Consider the following 13,806-nt stretch of genomic DNA (forward strand, 5'->3'; position numbering starts at 1 on the left):
TGTTGCACCATCTCCGTCAGTGTTTCTTCATGTAGAGTGACAGTGTCATCAGTGCTTCGAGGACAGAAATCCAAGGATTTCATATGGTCGCATTCGAATGCCTTCAAACCACTTCGAAATGCAAATTCTATGTTTGTGTTACACTGGTCTACCTCACACATGATTCTGTGGTTTGCACCCCATGTTCTCTTCTGCACATGTATTGGCAGTGATGGCCCAAAGAAAGATTTTTGAACAGCAAAAATACCATTCTCACTGTCGATGCACTGACTAAGAAAGTGACGTTCAGATGTGATCATTTGTTTCACATCTGTATGTTTTCTTTTAATGTGGAGCCGTAGGTTTTTCTTATTAACCTCAATTCCACAGTGAATACATTTCACCCTGATTTGTTTTGATCCAGTTCGGACATGGCGTTTAGGAGACACAGACGTGTGTGGTTCACTTGGTGAAGGCTGAGGTTGAAGTAAGGGTGCTGTCTGAGCAGACACTGAAGGCTGAAGTGTAAAAGTACTCAAAGGAGATGGAAGTGGTGGTCCCTTAAATTTTTTCGGTTGATACAATGGAGTACTGGGTGTGGGAGACACAGACGTGTGTGGTTCACTTGGTGAAGGCTGAGGTTGAAGTAAGGGTGCTGTCTGAGCAGACACTGAAGGCTGAAGTGTAAAAGTACTCAAAGGAGATGGAAGTGGTGGTCCCTTAAATTTTTTCGGTTGATACAATGGAGTACTGGGTGTGGGAGACACAGACGTGTGTGGTTCACTTGGTGAAGGCTGAGGTTGAAGTAAGGGTGCTGTCTGAGCAGACACTGAAGGCTGAGGTGTATTACCAATCAGAACCATGGGTGTTGCAGTTCTTTGTGGAGACGGAATCTTTTGCTTCTTTTGTTTGCATTTTGTGAGATGAATGTTAAATTGTGCTTTTCTTATAATAGTGGCAGAACAGTAGCAGCAATGAAAATGAGAAACATCTCTGCATTTTAAGTTGCACCTGATGATAATAAAATCTGAAATATTAAAAAAAGTGTGAAAACGCAAATATACTCACAAAATAATGTTTATGGATGTTCAAACACTACACACCTTCTTCCTGAACAGCTGTTTTCAGATGATCCTCCACATGTTTCTTGACACTGTACAAGTCCACTGGTTTGTAGACCCAGGTTTCGCAAAATGTGTAGTGATATTTATCACAGCATGAGATGCATTGTACTATTTTTATGTTTTCTCCTTTTCTAAGGACAGTAGCATGCATCTAAACAAAAGCACATTCACAGTCAAGTAAAGGTTTCTATATCTCACATTTACAGGATTTCTGCCAGTCACATGAAGGTAAATTTAAGAGGTAACACTTTACAATAAGGTGCCAATGGTTAATATTAGTTAATGTATTAATTAACACGAACTAACAATGAACAATACAGTTGTTACAGTATCTATTAATCTTTGATAATGTTAGTTATGTTAGTGAAAAAGATGACAACATTTTTTTGCAACGCATGTTGGCATTCAATGGCATCAATCAATGACATTACTTCATTAATATAAGTCTTTCTGCTCTATTTTAAGACATCCTTATAGGCTAATTTTAGGCGAAATAAGACTTTAAAAGACCCTTTAAAGACCAGCAGAATCCCTGTCACGTCAAATACTAACACATCATAAAACATGTCATAAATGTTTGAAATCGCGCACATTTGCAATGACACTCTCTATGATTATGACCAAAGCATCCTTACAACTAAAAGCCGTTAACACAAACACACATTTGTTTTTGTTTTTTTTAAACATAAGTAAATGAATGTTCTTTGACTTACTGCCACCGAATCTCGAATCCACCATACATCCGGCGCGCATGCGTGTACCATACGTCACTTTGCGCATGCGCGGTAAATACATACATACATACATACAGTCTGCAAACGAAAATTCCTTCGGAATGGAAGAAGCACTCTGCGACTTACGGTTGGATTTAAGGGAAGCGTTTGTCTGCTTGATTGTCTTTACGATTGGGAAATATTAATTGTTTTGCAACACAAATGGCCACAACAAAGAAACAAAAAAAGCGAGTGGATGAAGACAGTAATGAGGACATTTGCAGCACCAAACGAAGAAAAGTCAACTCGGACGATCCAAGGAACATCGCTGCTCTTATTCTAGCCCGTGGAGGGAGTAAAGGCATACCTCTGAAGAACATCAAGATGTTGGCAGGTGTTCCTCTGATAGGATGGGTGATCAGAGCAGCCCTGGACTCTGATGTCTTTGACAGGTGAATGAATGTGACTTCACACTCAGTGATTGGCTGTACTGGATGACTGTATTGTGACCTATGCATGTTTTTGCAGTGTTTGGGTGTCCACTGATCATGAAGAGATTGCGAAAGTGGCCAGGGCCTGGGGTGCTAAAGTGCACAAGAGGAGTCCAAAAGTGTCCAAAGACTCTTCGAGCTCACTGGAGACCATTCAGGAGTTCAGCAGACAAAACCCAGGTTGGAAATCAGGCTCTTTATAGTCAAAATCCATTCCATGGTTTCTGTATAAGGGGTGTGTAAAATAGAGCTTGTAAAACAAGTGTGTCCACTCACCTAGCAACAAAGATAGAAACTAGAAAGGAACCACGTAAATCCAGTTTAAATGTTGACATTTTGTCTTTCTTCTCGTCGCATACCAGGAGGGTTTCACCCATAGTCTTTGTTTGCATTGTGAATGAAACCAGAAAAACAGGCTCTGCAGCTGATACAGGAAAAACGCTGAGGAATGTTTATAATAAAAGAGCCTCCGTTTGCAATATTTGCCATGTTTTTTATTGAAAATTTGGATTCAATAGCCTATATTCCCTGTAACAAGAGACACAGCTTGTTCCTCAAGGTTGCAAGCTTCATAACCTTGCTAGAGTCAGCGTGTTTTCCAAAATATAGAGATATGGTAAACATTCTCACAGTTTGACGTTAGAGCAATATCCCCCTTTAACCTCGCAAATGGGACATAATAAAAGAAGAGTACTTAAGTGAAATGTAATGTTCTTGCATAGATGTGGAGGTCATTTGTAACATCCAGGCCACGTCTCCATGTCTGCACCCTCACCATCTCAAAGAGGCTCTGGAGCTCATGACCAAACAAGGCTGTGATTCTGTCTTCTCTGTGAGCCGGCGACACCATTTTCGATGGGAAGAGGTTAAGAAAGGAGGTTTGTTGAAGTGCAATCTGTGAATGTTTAGTACTTTTATTAAGCAAGGATTCAAGACATTGATCAAAAGTGACATTAAAGACATTTATAGTGTTACAAAAGATTACTATTTCAGAATGATTATTACTATATTAGAATGATTTCTGAAAGATCATGTGACACTGAAGACTGGAGTAATGACAACGAAAATTCAGCTTTGCATCACAAGAATAAATTACATTTTAAAATGTATAAAAATTGCAATTGCATTTCACAATATTACTGTTTTACTATATTTTAATCATACACATGCTACCTTTATTAGCATAAGAGACTTTCAAAAACTAAATAAAACCCTGTACTTGTAGTTTAGGTTGAATTTATTACATGTTGGTGACAGACTGAAATTTTTTTTTTTCTTCAGGGGACTGCAGAACTAAACCACTGAACCTGGACCCCGCTTGCAGGCCGCGCCGCCAGGACTGGGCCGGAGAGCTGTGTGAAAATGGCTCCTTTTACTTCGCAACCAAAGAACTCATAGAAAAAGACCTTCTTCAGGTAAAATTTGGGGGTTTAAAACCAGTAACTCATTGAGCCGCATAATATGTGACCAAAAAATCTTGACATAAACATAGGCAAGAAAGCATATTCTCCATATACTCAATTTTGTTGTGTTACATTTCACAGGGTGGAAAAATTAGTTACTTTGAGATGTACCCAGAGCACAGTGTGGATATTGATGTTGACATAGACTGGCCCGTAGCTGAACAAAGAGTGCTGAGGTGAAGAAACAAACAAAATCTATTTTATTGTCTGCAGCTGGCTATGATTTTCACATTATTACCATTTTAAGTAATTAAATAAACATGTAATGTATTGCTAACTCTCTAATGGGAAGCCTTGCCAATAATAGGCGTGTGTTTCAAGTTCCCAAGCAACTTTATGTTAGCAAACAACCACACTGCACAGAGTGCAAAGACTGAATTTAAACAAACTGGGTGTGTATATTTGTAATAGGTTTGGTTACTTTGGTAAGGACAAACCTGAAGTCGTGAAGCTCCTGCTGTGTAACGTGTCAGGATGTTTGACAGACGGGCAGATCTACATCTCAGCCAATGGTGAGGAGATGGTGTCCACCAACATCAGAGACCAGGCAGGCATCAACATGCTGATGAAAGAGGGAGTGGAGGTAATTCTTGTTTGCCAACAATTTGTTAACCACCCCCGATCTCAACCAACCCCCACAAAACAATAGACCCCTCCTTTGTCTTTGCCCCATCGTATCCCATCATGCATCTGGGATGCCTCTTGTTTTTGTCTTTTAATGAAACAAAACGTTGTTATAAAACGCACAACTTAATATTTCACTTTTAATACCGCAATTTCTTAACAGTTTATGTCTAGTGTTGAGCAGTTTGATGAACTTTAGTGAGTTTTGCTGGTCTCACCGTTCATGATCACAGGGGCTCAGATACACAGGTCCTCAGATGTCACCTCTGACCAGTTATCTTTGCGCAGTGGCAGTATCGTAGCCTATGAGGTTTATCCGAGGCGCGATTATTGCTAATTGAAAACTTTACCCAATACCCCGCCGTGACGACTTGAAATATAGTCGGCACTGGCAATTTTTGACAGTTTCTACGGAGACTGATCTATTAGTGAAGGAAAGAATAAGCTGTTAATAGTAAATGTGAATAAGAATTGGGGATTTCTATTTTAACAACAATACACACATACACAAAAAACTGAACAAGGGAAGAATAAAATATTGTAATAAAAAAAAAAAATTATAATTATATATGGCTGATATATTAGTTGAAAAACAGTTAAAGTTAGATTACAGTTTGAGTTTCTGTTTTAGGACCAGTACACATACACACAAAAATAAAAACTGAGAAAGGGAAGATTATAGTGTTATAAATAAAATCAATAGAAAACAATAATTGAAAAATTATTAAATAGTTGATAATTTAAAGGCATAATATGTAAGATTTTTGGATTAAAATATCCATTGTTGACTTGTGTACTTACATTATCCCATTATTACATTGTTTCCAAGAATGTTTAAATCCAGAGAAATAAGCAATTTTAACCAGGACACGGACCGTGTCCATGCGTCGCCTATCAGTGATGTCATACCTGCCTTACCCTCGATTTCCTCTCCGCAAAATGAATATAAATCCGATCTTCAATTCCCGCACTATATGCACATTTAACAGAGTTCACATCAACAAAAGCAACAGATATGAGCTGCATTTTATTCATCGGCTCATTTCAAGATCAAAGACCGCAATATGAGAGAGCGACCTATAACAGTCCCTCCAGAAAAACGCGATTATGCGATCGCGTGATTTAACGCATAATCAGCCAAAGTCCGCATATTCATGCGGGGGCCGCATTTTTTCAAATACGCCGCACTTTCGCCGCATAAATTGCCTATTTCCGCGTGCAAAATATGCGGGGCTAGCATGATTTCATATTCCCCGCATTTTCGTTGCAAAAAAGTCATATATATTAGCAGAAAGTTGAAAAATGTCAGTCTACTTCACACAAGAGCCGCCATTTCCCCCTGTTGCCATGAGAACGTTTTGAAGTGACGTAATTACCTGACGCGAACGTCATCGAAAAGCTGCAAACCCCGTGGAGAAACCATAGATAGCGGAGAAACCATGATGAAGCACGCAAATTCCCATTTGCCAACAAAAATAACTGCAAAAGACCGCGCAAAGCAGTTTCCCAGTGTTTTACATGAAAGTGGAGGCAAATTATTTTGCACTCCGTGCAACTGCGTGTTGGACCACAGACGGAAGTCGACGCTGCACAACCACTTTATCACCGCCAAACATTTGAGGATGGTTGAAGCAACAGCGGAGGTAGCCAAGAAGAAGCAGCTCACCTACACCGAGGCATCAACTTCTAAAACAGTTGCCAGGGCTGAAAGAATCAAGGTCAGTAGCCTACAAGATTAAAGCACGTAAAATTAAGAAAAAGTTGATAGTTAAATTGAAAACAAAATGAAACAGAGAGAGGTGTGTGTGAGTGTTAATGAGATTTCCAAGTATGTTGTGTGTGGATGCAAGTTAACATTAGGTTTAGATAGCCTAACAGTAGTGTAATTTCCCATGCAAGATGATTGATTTTACCATGAAAGAATTATGTTTTATTTGTAGAAACACTATTATGTGAAGGCTGACTGTAATTGATTCTGTTTTATACTGCAATGTTTTGTAGGTTACAGTGTGTGTGTGTGTGTGTGTGTGTGTGTGTGTGTGTGTGTGTGTGTGTGTGTGTGTGTGTGTACAGTACACAATACAGCCCAATGATACAAAAGTATTTTTCTGTTTGTAGATTTGTGAAACCTGGGTTGCCACCTGCACTGCCATCAACATCCCACTGTCTAAGAGTGACCAACCTGCACTGAGGAAATTTCTGAATGAGAATGTCATCAATGGCGGCGCCATTCCAGGGTTTCACCAGCTGTTCATCTTCGGAACACAAATTAAGATATTTTAGTGTAAATCTGATGGCTCAGAAAGGCCTCCATTGGCTCAATGCACTTACACTCTCAAGACCCATAAAAGGTACTAAAGACGTCGTTACAAAGTCCATCTCACTACAGTGGTTCTACAATAACTTTATAAAGCGACGAGAATAGTTGTGCACAAAAAAAACCTAAATAACGATAATTATATAGTGATGACCGATTTCAAAACACAGCATCATGAAGCTTCGAAGCGTTATGAATCAGTGAGTTGAATCAGCGGTTCGGATCGCCAAAGTCACGTATTTCAGCAGTTTGACACGCGATCCAAATCATGATTCGACTCGCTGATTCATAACGCTTGAAGCTTCATGATGCAGTGTTTTGAAATCAGTCATCATTATGTAAGTCGTTATTTAGGTTTTTTTTGCACACAAAAACTATTCTCGTCACTTTATAAAGTTATTGTAGAGCCACTGTAGTGAGATGGACTTTGTAACGACGTCTTTAGTACCTTTTATGGGTCTTGAGAGTGTGCAGTGCATTGAGCCAATGGAGGCCTTTCTGAGCATCGGATTTCAACTAAAATATCTTCATTAGTGTCTGAAGATGAGCGGAGGTCTTACAGGTGTCCAACGACATGAGGGGACGTCATTAATGACAGAATTTACATTTTTGGATGAACTAACCCTTTAAGAGATTGCACTTTGTGCATTGGAAGCACTCAAATGTCTGTTTTCTATAGCTACCTCTGTTAAACGGAAGGAAGGAAATTATTTATAAAAATTTTTTGTAGCATATTCCTTTTGTAAAGCTACAGAACTGTTTGACTCAATGTTTTGTAAATTTGAGCCATGTGTTTATTAATGTCTTCAATAAAACAAGACAACTTAAATATTCCCAGCACTTTCTGTGATGTAGTGCTTTTTTTCTCTTTCTCATCAAACCGCAGTTTTTGCAAGTTCCCGCAATTTAATCGCATAAAATTGCATAAATATCCCGCATTTTCCATCGCATTTTTTAAGAAAACGTGCCGCATAATCAAGGATTTTTGCCCGCAACAATCACAAAAAAAAGCCGCATTTTTCTGGAAGGACTGCTATAAGCACTGGTGAGATCAGTCTCATTAGTTTTAATGAAGATGATTGTGTTTTTGAGCATCTGAGACTTCACTTGCGGCAGTTTGTGAGTTGGCTTGCTACTCATTTGCAGCAATGTCTGTCGCAGTAGCGCCGTCATATCTGGCTACAACATGTCTTACTGTATATTAGGGCTGGGTATTGACACAAATTTCACAATTCGATTCGATTTCGATTCACAAGCATTTGATTTTCAATTTCGATTATTTTAGATATATCAGGTACAATACATGGCCAATTTTCTCAAGGAAAACAAATCTCTGAACTAATGTTGTAAACTATGGGAGTCATTTGGTACTACATTAGCCTACTAATAGTGAAGGTAAAAATTAACTGATTTGTATACAAACACTTAAATTACACTAAATGATTTTAGTTTTTTATAATAAAAAGTTAATATTAACTTTACAATTATATAATCATATTTCTACTCCAAGTAGTTTTTTTTAATATAAACATTTGGCTGTCATAAAAACTTGCCAGATTTATTCATAGGCTACATACATGCATTAAATATTGAAGAACATTAAAAATGACAATCAATAGCCTACGTAATGGTGCATATAATTATCAAAATGCTCCTCTCTAGAGTTAATTTTTCTAGCTGACTAAAGCTGACAAACTTCAGTTTATGGACACTGGATATAGTTTTTCTGAGCTATATGTGACACTGCATGACATTGTTTACTTATTAGCCATTTTACTTACGTCTTTCTGCAGTTGAAACACTGATTGAGCTATTCTGTGTGACATGATATGGATTTCAGTAAGTTGTCCTGTATCTTTTTACACACTTTCAGATGCTTATTCATGTTTATTTCGTGCTGTAACTGGTATTAAGGCGGAAGAGAAGATCCGTTCATGTGCGCTCAGTGCTGCCGGTCCTCTTGAGCTGAGCTGCTGTCACGTTATGCTGAGGGAAACTGAGGTGAGGACTCAATTGCAGGGAAAAGGTTTTAATTAACGAAATAAACAGAAACACAAAACAAACACCCACGAGGGGGGAAACATAATATAATACAAAACATCATATAAATGAAACAAACAACAAACCAAAAAAGTCAGGGAGCGGATCACAGGGAATGGACACCAGGGAGCGGATCACGGGGAAGGAACACGTAGACAATACAACGTAACCACAAAGACTGTGAGCACATGGGAACTATATAAAGGGGAAGAAATCAGGAGGGAACAGGTGGAGGAAATCAAACACTAATCAGATAACAAGGGGGAGGGATCAGACAAGACACGAGCACAGCCCAAAACAACAACACACCACATGTGCTTCACAAGACAGGACAGACATGTGACATTACCCCCTCCTTAAGGAGCGGCTACCAGACGCTCCACCAGAACAGGGCGGGACCGGAGGGACAGACCAGGGCGGGGCGGGAGGGACAGACCAGGGCGGGACGGGAGGGACAGACCAGGGCGGGACGGGAGGGACAGACCAGGGCGGGACGGGAGGGACAGACCAGGGCGGGACGGGAGGGACAGACCAGGGCGGGACGGGAGGGACAGACCAGGGCGGGACGGGGGGGACAGACCAGGGCGGGACGGGGGGGACAGACCAGGGCGGGACGGGGAAGACAGACCAGAGAGGGAAGGGGGAAACAAAAAGTTCAGGCGGCCGGAGCAGCCCGCGGAATTCAGGCGGCCCGCGAAGTTCAGGCGGCCAGCGGAGTTCAGGCGGCCGGGACGGCCCGCGGAGTTCAGGTGGCCCGCGGAGTTCAGGCGGCCAGCGGAGTTCAGGCGGCCGGGACGGCCCGCGGAGTTCAGGCGGCCCGCGGAGTTCAGGCAGCCAGCGGAGTTCAGGCGGCCGGGACGGGCCGCGGAGTTCAGGCGGCCCACAGAGTTCAGGCGGCCGGGACGGCCCGCGGAGTTCAGGCGGCCGGGACGGCCCGCGGAGTTCAGGCGGCCGGGACGGCCCGCGGAGTTCAGGCGGCCCACGGAGTTCAGGCGGCCATCGGAGTTCAGGCGGCCATCGGAGTTCAGGCGGCCAGCGGAGTTCAGGCGGCCAGCGGAGTTCAGGCGGCCAGCGGAGTTCAGGCGGCCAGCTGAGTTCAAGCTGCCAGGGCGACCTGCGGAGTTCAGGCGGCCAGGGCGGCCCGCGGAGTTCAGGCGGCCCGCGGAGTTCAGGGGGCCAGGGCGGCCCGCGGAGTTCAGGCGGCCAGGGCGGCCCGCGGAGTTCAGGCGGCCGGGGTGGCCCGCGGAGTTCAGGCGGCCAGGGCGGCCCGCGGAGTTCAGGCGGCCAGGGCGGCCCGCGGAGATCAGGCGGCCAGCGGAGTTCAAGCTGCCAGGGCGACCCGCGGAGTTCAGGCGGCCAGGGCGGCCCGCGGAGTTCAGGCGGCCAGGGCGGCCCGCGGAGTTCAGGCGGCCAGGGCGGCCCGCGGAGTTCAGGCGGCCAGGGCGGCCCGCGGAGTTCAGGCGGCCAGGGCGGCCCGCGGAGTTTAGGACGCCGGGCCGGCGCTGGAAGAGCAGGGCGCCGGGGCGGCGCGGGAAGAGCAAGGCGCCGGGGCGGCGCGGGAAGAGCAGGACGCCGGGGCGGCGCGGGAAGAGCAGGACGCCGGGGCGGCGCGGGAAGAGCAGGGCGCCGGGGCGGTGCGGGAAGAGCAAGGCGCCGGGGCGGCGCGGGAAGAGCAGGACGCCGGGGCGGCGCGGGAAGAGCAGGACGCCGGGGCGGCGCGGGAAGAGCAGGACGCCGGGCCGGCGCGGGAAGAGCAGGACGCCGGGCCGGCGCGGGAAGAGCAGGACGCCGGGCAGGCGCGGTCAGAGCAGGGACCACCGGCACAGGGACCACCGGCACAGGGACCACCGGCACAGGGACCACCGGGACACGATCCACCGGGACACGATCCACCGGGACACGGACCACCGGCACAGGGACCACCGGCACAGGGACCACCGGCACAGGGACCACCGGCACAGGGACCACCGGAACACGATCAGCTGGGACACGATCCACCGGAACAGGGATCACCGGAACTGGGACCACCCGAACACGGACCACAGGAGCAGGCATGGAGGGAACCTTTCTCCTCCTCCTCCGTTTCGGAACCACTGGAACTGGGTCCACCGGAACTGGGACAACCGGGACTGGGACCACCGGGACTGGGACCACCGGGACTGGGACCACCGGAACAGTCGTGGAGGTCAGTGGAGGACTAGGGTTCAAACGGTCGACAAACTCCCGGAACCCAAGACCTCCCATTCTCCTAATCTCCTCTGGACTGAGGGGCATATCCAGACAGAGATTGAAGACCTCCGCTTTCTCCAACTCATTGAGGCTCAAATGATGCACCTCAATAAGGAATTGGCAGGCAAACTCTCTTACATCCGCCCCCTGCTGACGGATGTATCTTGAGTTTACCTGCCGCATCACATGAAGCCGTCTGCTAAACTCCATGGCAAAAAATGGGAACCAAAAAAAACAATTCCTCCTGCTGAGTCCTCTATTGGTGGTTACGTTCTGTCACGTTATGCTGAGGGAAACTGAGGTGAGGACTCAATTGCAGGGAAAAGGTTTTAATTAACGAAATAAACAGAAACACAAAACAAACACCCACGAGGGGGGAAACATAATATAATACAAAACATCATATAAATGAAACAAACAACAAACCAAAAAAGTCAGGGAGCGGATCACAGGGAATGGACACCAGGGAGCGGATCACGGGGAAGGAACACGTAGACAATACAACGTAACCACAAAGACTGTGAGCACATGGGAACTATATAAAGGGGAAGAAATCAGGAGGGAACAGGTGGAGGAAATCAAACACTAATCAGATAACAAGGGGGAGGGATCAGACAAGACACGAGCACAGCCCAAAACAACAACACACCACATGTGCTTCACAAGACAGGACAGACATGTGACAGCTGCGGCAGAGCGCCAAAGCGGTATTTATGCTTTTGAATTTCGTAAAAAAGAGACGTAATCTGAAATCTGAGACTTTGTTTCATATCAATAGTAATAAAGCACAAAGATTATTGCGATTTATTGGATGGGAGGTGCGCTACAATGTTTATTTCATTCACTAACTGAAAACAGGATGACTAATCGATTCTTGGGATTTAAGAATCGATATTGTTTTGTAAAAGTGAGAATCGATTAAATTCGAGAGAAATCAATATTTTTTCCCAGCCCTACTGTATATAGCCTATAACACGCTCTCACACGTTTATTTTTTCTCACACGTAACAATTTGCCAGGAGTAAAATTTACATATGTAGTTTAAACAACCAGATGCATTTACACTTGTCCAGTTTCGTCTGAAATGTTGAATGAAAATTGTTTGTGTTTGACTGTTCAGTACTGTTCATATTTAGGCTACATTTAAAAAAGCAGACATAAAAGTAACTTAAAAGTTACTTTCCCTAGTAACTAATTACTTTTGATGTACAGTAATTGGTAAATTAATTCAATGACTTTTAAAAGAAGAAACTAGTAACTGTAACTAATTACAAATTTTCTCCAACTTGCCCAACACTGCTTTTAAAGGTCCCATGGCATGGCATTTTCTATCATTTTATGTTTCCTGAGGTGTACTTATATTGTTAGTATGATTTTTACATCATAAAATATCATAATTTAGAAATAAAAGGCATTTTTTCTATACTGATGTTTGCCATGTGGCTGAATGCCCTGTTTCAAGGGGCGTGTCTGCTGCGAGTAAAAACGCCCACTATGGTGATTGGCTGACATCTTTGCATTTGAAATGAGTATCAGATCTTGTAGCGGAGGGGGCGTGGTTTAACGAGGTCTACAAGCAGGCACAAGCCTGCCAGAGAGACGGATGGACCGGAGTTCACTTCTCATCAGTTCTCTCAGCACGTCTCAGTTCAGTGAACTGTTGTAGTTACTAGCATATACTTCAGGTTAGTAACTTTAGTAAATTATGGATCAGCGCTGACTGGAGACACGAACCGTTTAGAACAATTCAGTCCGATTTGGTGAACTGGTTCGACCGGTTCACTAAAAAGAACCGGTTCAAAAGAAAGATTTGTCTGCGAACCGGACATCACGGACCAGAGTAGGAGCGATTGCTAACAAAGTTATTTATTGTAACTACTGAGTTATGAGAGCGCTGTCAGCGCAAGTTTTTGTTTGTATCTGAGAGTTCTGAATAAACACGAGTCCCAGTCATGCCGAGTCCGTCTTCATCATTATTCTACCAACTTTGTAACACATCTGTACCATTACAGCTGTCGAGATGAACGAGTTACGAGTAAGTGTTGATTATATCATTATTTTTAGATATTTTCCTATCAAATGAAAAGCGTCAGTGACGCACATTGAGTACACAGCACAAACAAAGACACAACAGCAGTAATCGAATGTAATCCAGTTTATTGTCGGGATAGCTGGCTAGCCTGGATACCCTCACGCTTACCCCTCTTCTGCTTAATCTCACGCCGCATTTGGTGCCTCCGCTGTGGGCCAGATGCAGTACTGGGGGTTGTGATGTTGAAGGCCGACCGGTCAGTTTAGCCCGAGCTTCAGCGTGCGTGAGGTTTATCTCTAAAGATGTGGCTTTGCCGATGTTGAGCAGAAACTCACGACTGTATGCACATTTTAGAACAGATAGACGCGACAAGGACATACAAAAACACTGACTCACAAGATAGAAAACACAAAAACACTGTTCTGTCGGGAGAGAGAGAAGCCGCAGCGTGTGCACGAATAATAAAGTTCTGTGTGAACTAGGGATGAAACGGTATGGAAATTTAACATCACGATTATAGTGACCCAAATTATCACGGTTATCAATATTATCACGGTTTTGTTCAAACGAGATGAAAGTGTTCAAAAAGAACAGATGCTCACACTTAAAACATTTCAACAAGTTTTATATTTGAAATTCAACAAACAACAAATAACTAAAGCAGCTCTAAGCACTTTTTTAAGCTAGATTCTGTGGGATTTCCTTCCTTAATGGCCGTCATCAATAGCAACGCATAATACATAAATAATAATAATTTGTCGTAAATATAATCTCTAATATTATCACTGTAAATA

At 43.8% G+C, this 13,806-nt stretch overlaps 1 protein-coding gene across 2 annotated transcripts in view; it reads left to right on the forward strand.

The window, feature by feature from the left end:
- The first annotated feature begins 817 nt into the window (after window positions 1-817).
- cmasa (cytidine monophosphate N-acetylneuraminic acid synthetase a) overlaps window positions 818-13,806 on the forward strand; it is a 29,302-nt gene continuing 16,313 nt past the window's right edge. Inside the window, exons 1-6 of one of the 2 annotated variants that reach the window (XM_079818177.1) lie at window positions 818-2,268; window positions 2,345-2,487; window positions 3,030-3,185; window positions 3,589-3,722; window positions 3,852-3,946; window positions 4,182-4,353. In XM_079818177.1, the coding sequence (XP_079674303.1) occupies window positions 2,039-2,268; window positions 2,345-2,487; window positions 3,030-3,185; window positions 3,589-3,722; window positions 3,852-3,946; window positions 4,182-4,353 (930 nt within the window). In that variant the 5' untranslated portion in view covers window positions 818-2,038. The remainder of the gene's footprint in view (window positions 2,269-2,344; window positions 2,488-3,029; window positions 3,186-3,588; window positions 3,723-3,851; window positions 3,947-4,181; window positions 4,354-13,806) is intronic. The other variant, XM_079818176.1, reaches the window with a different exon arrangement.

Source organism: Gobio gobio, assembly GCF_949357685.1.
Source record: "Gobio gobio genome assembly, chromosome: 5".
NCBI lineage: Eukaryota > Metazoa > Chordata > Actinopteri > Cypriniformes > Gobionidae > Gobio > Gobio gobio.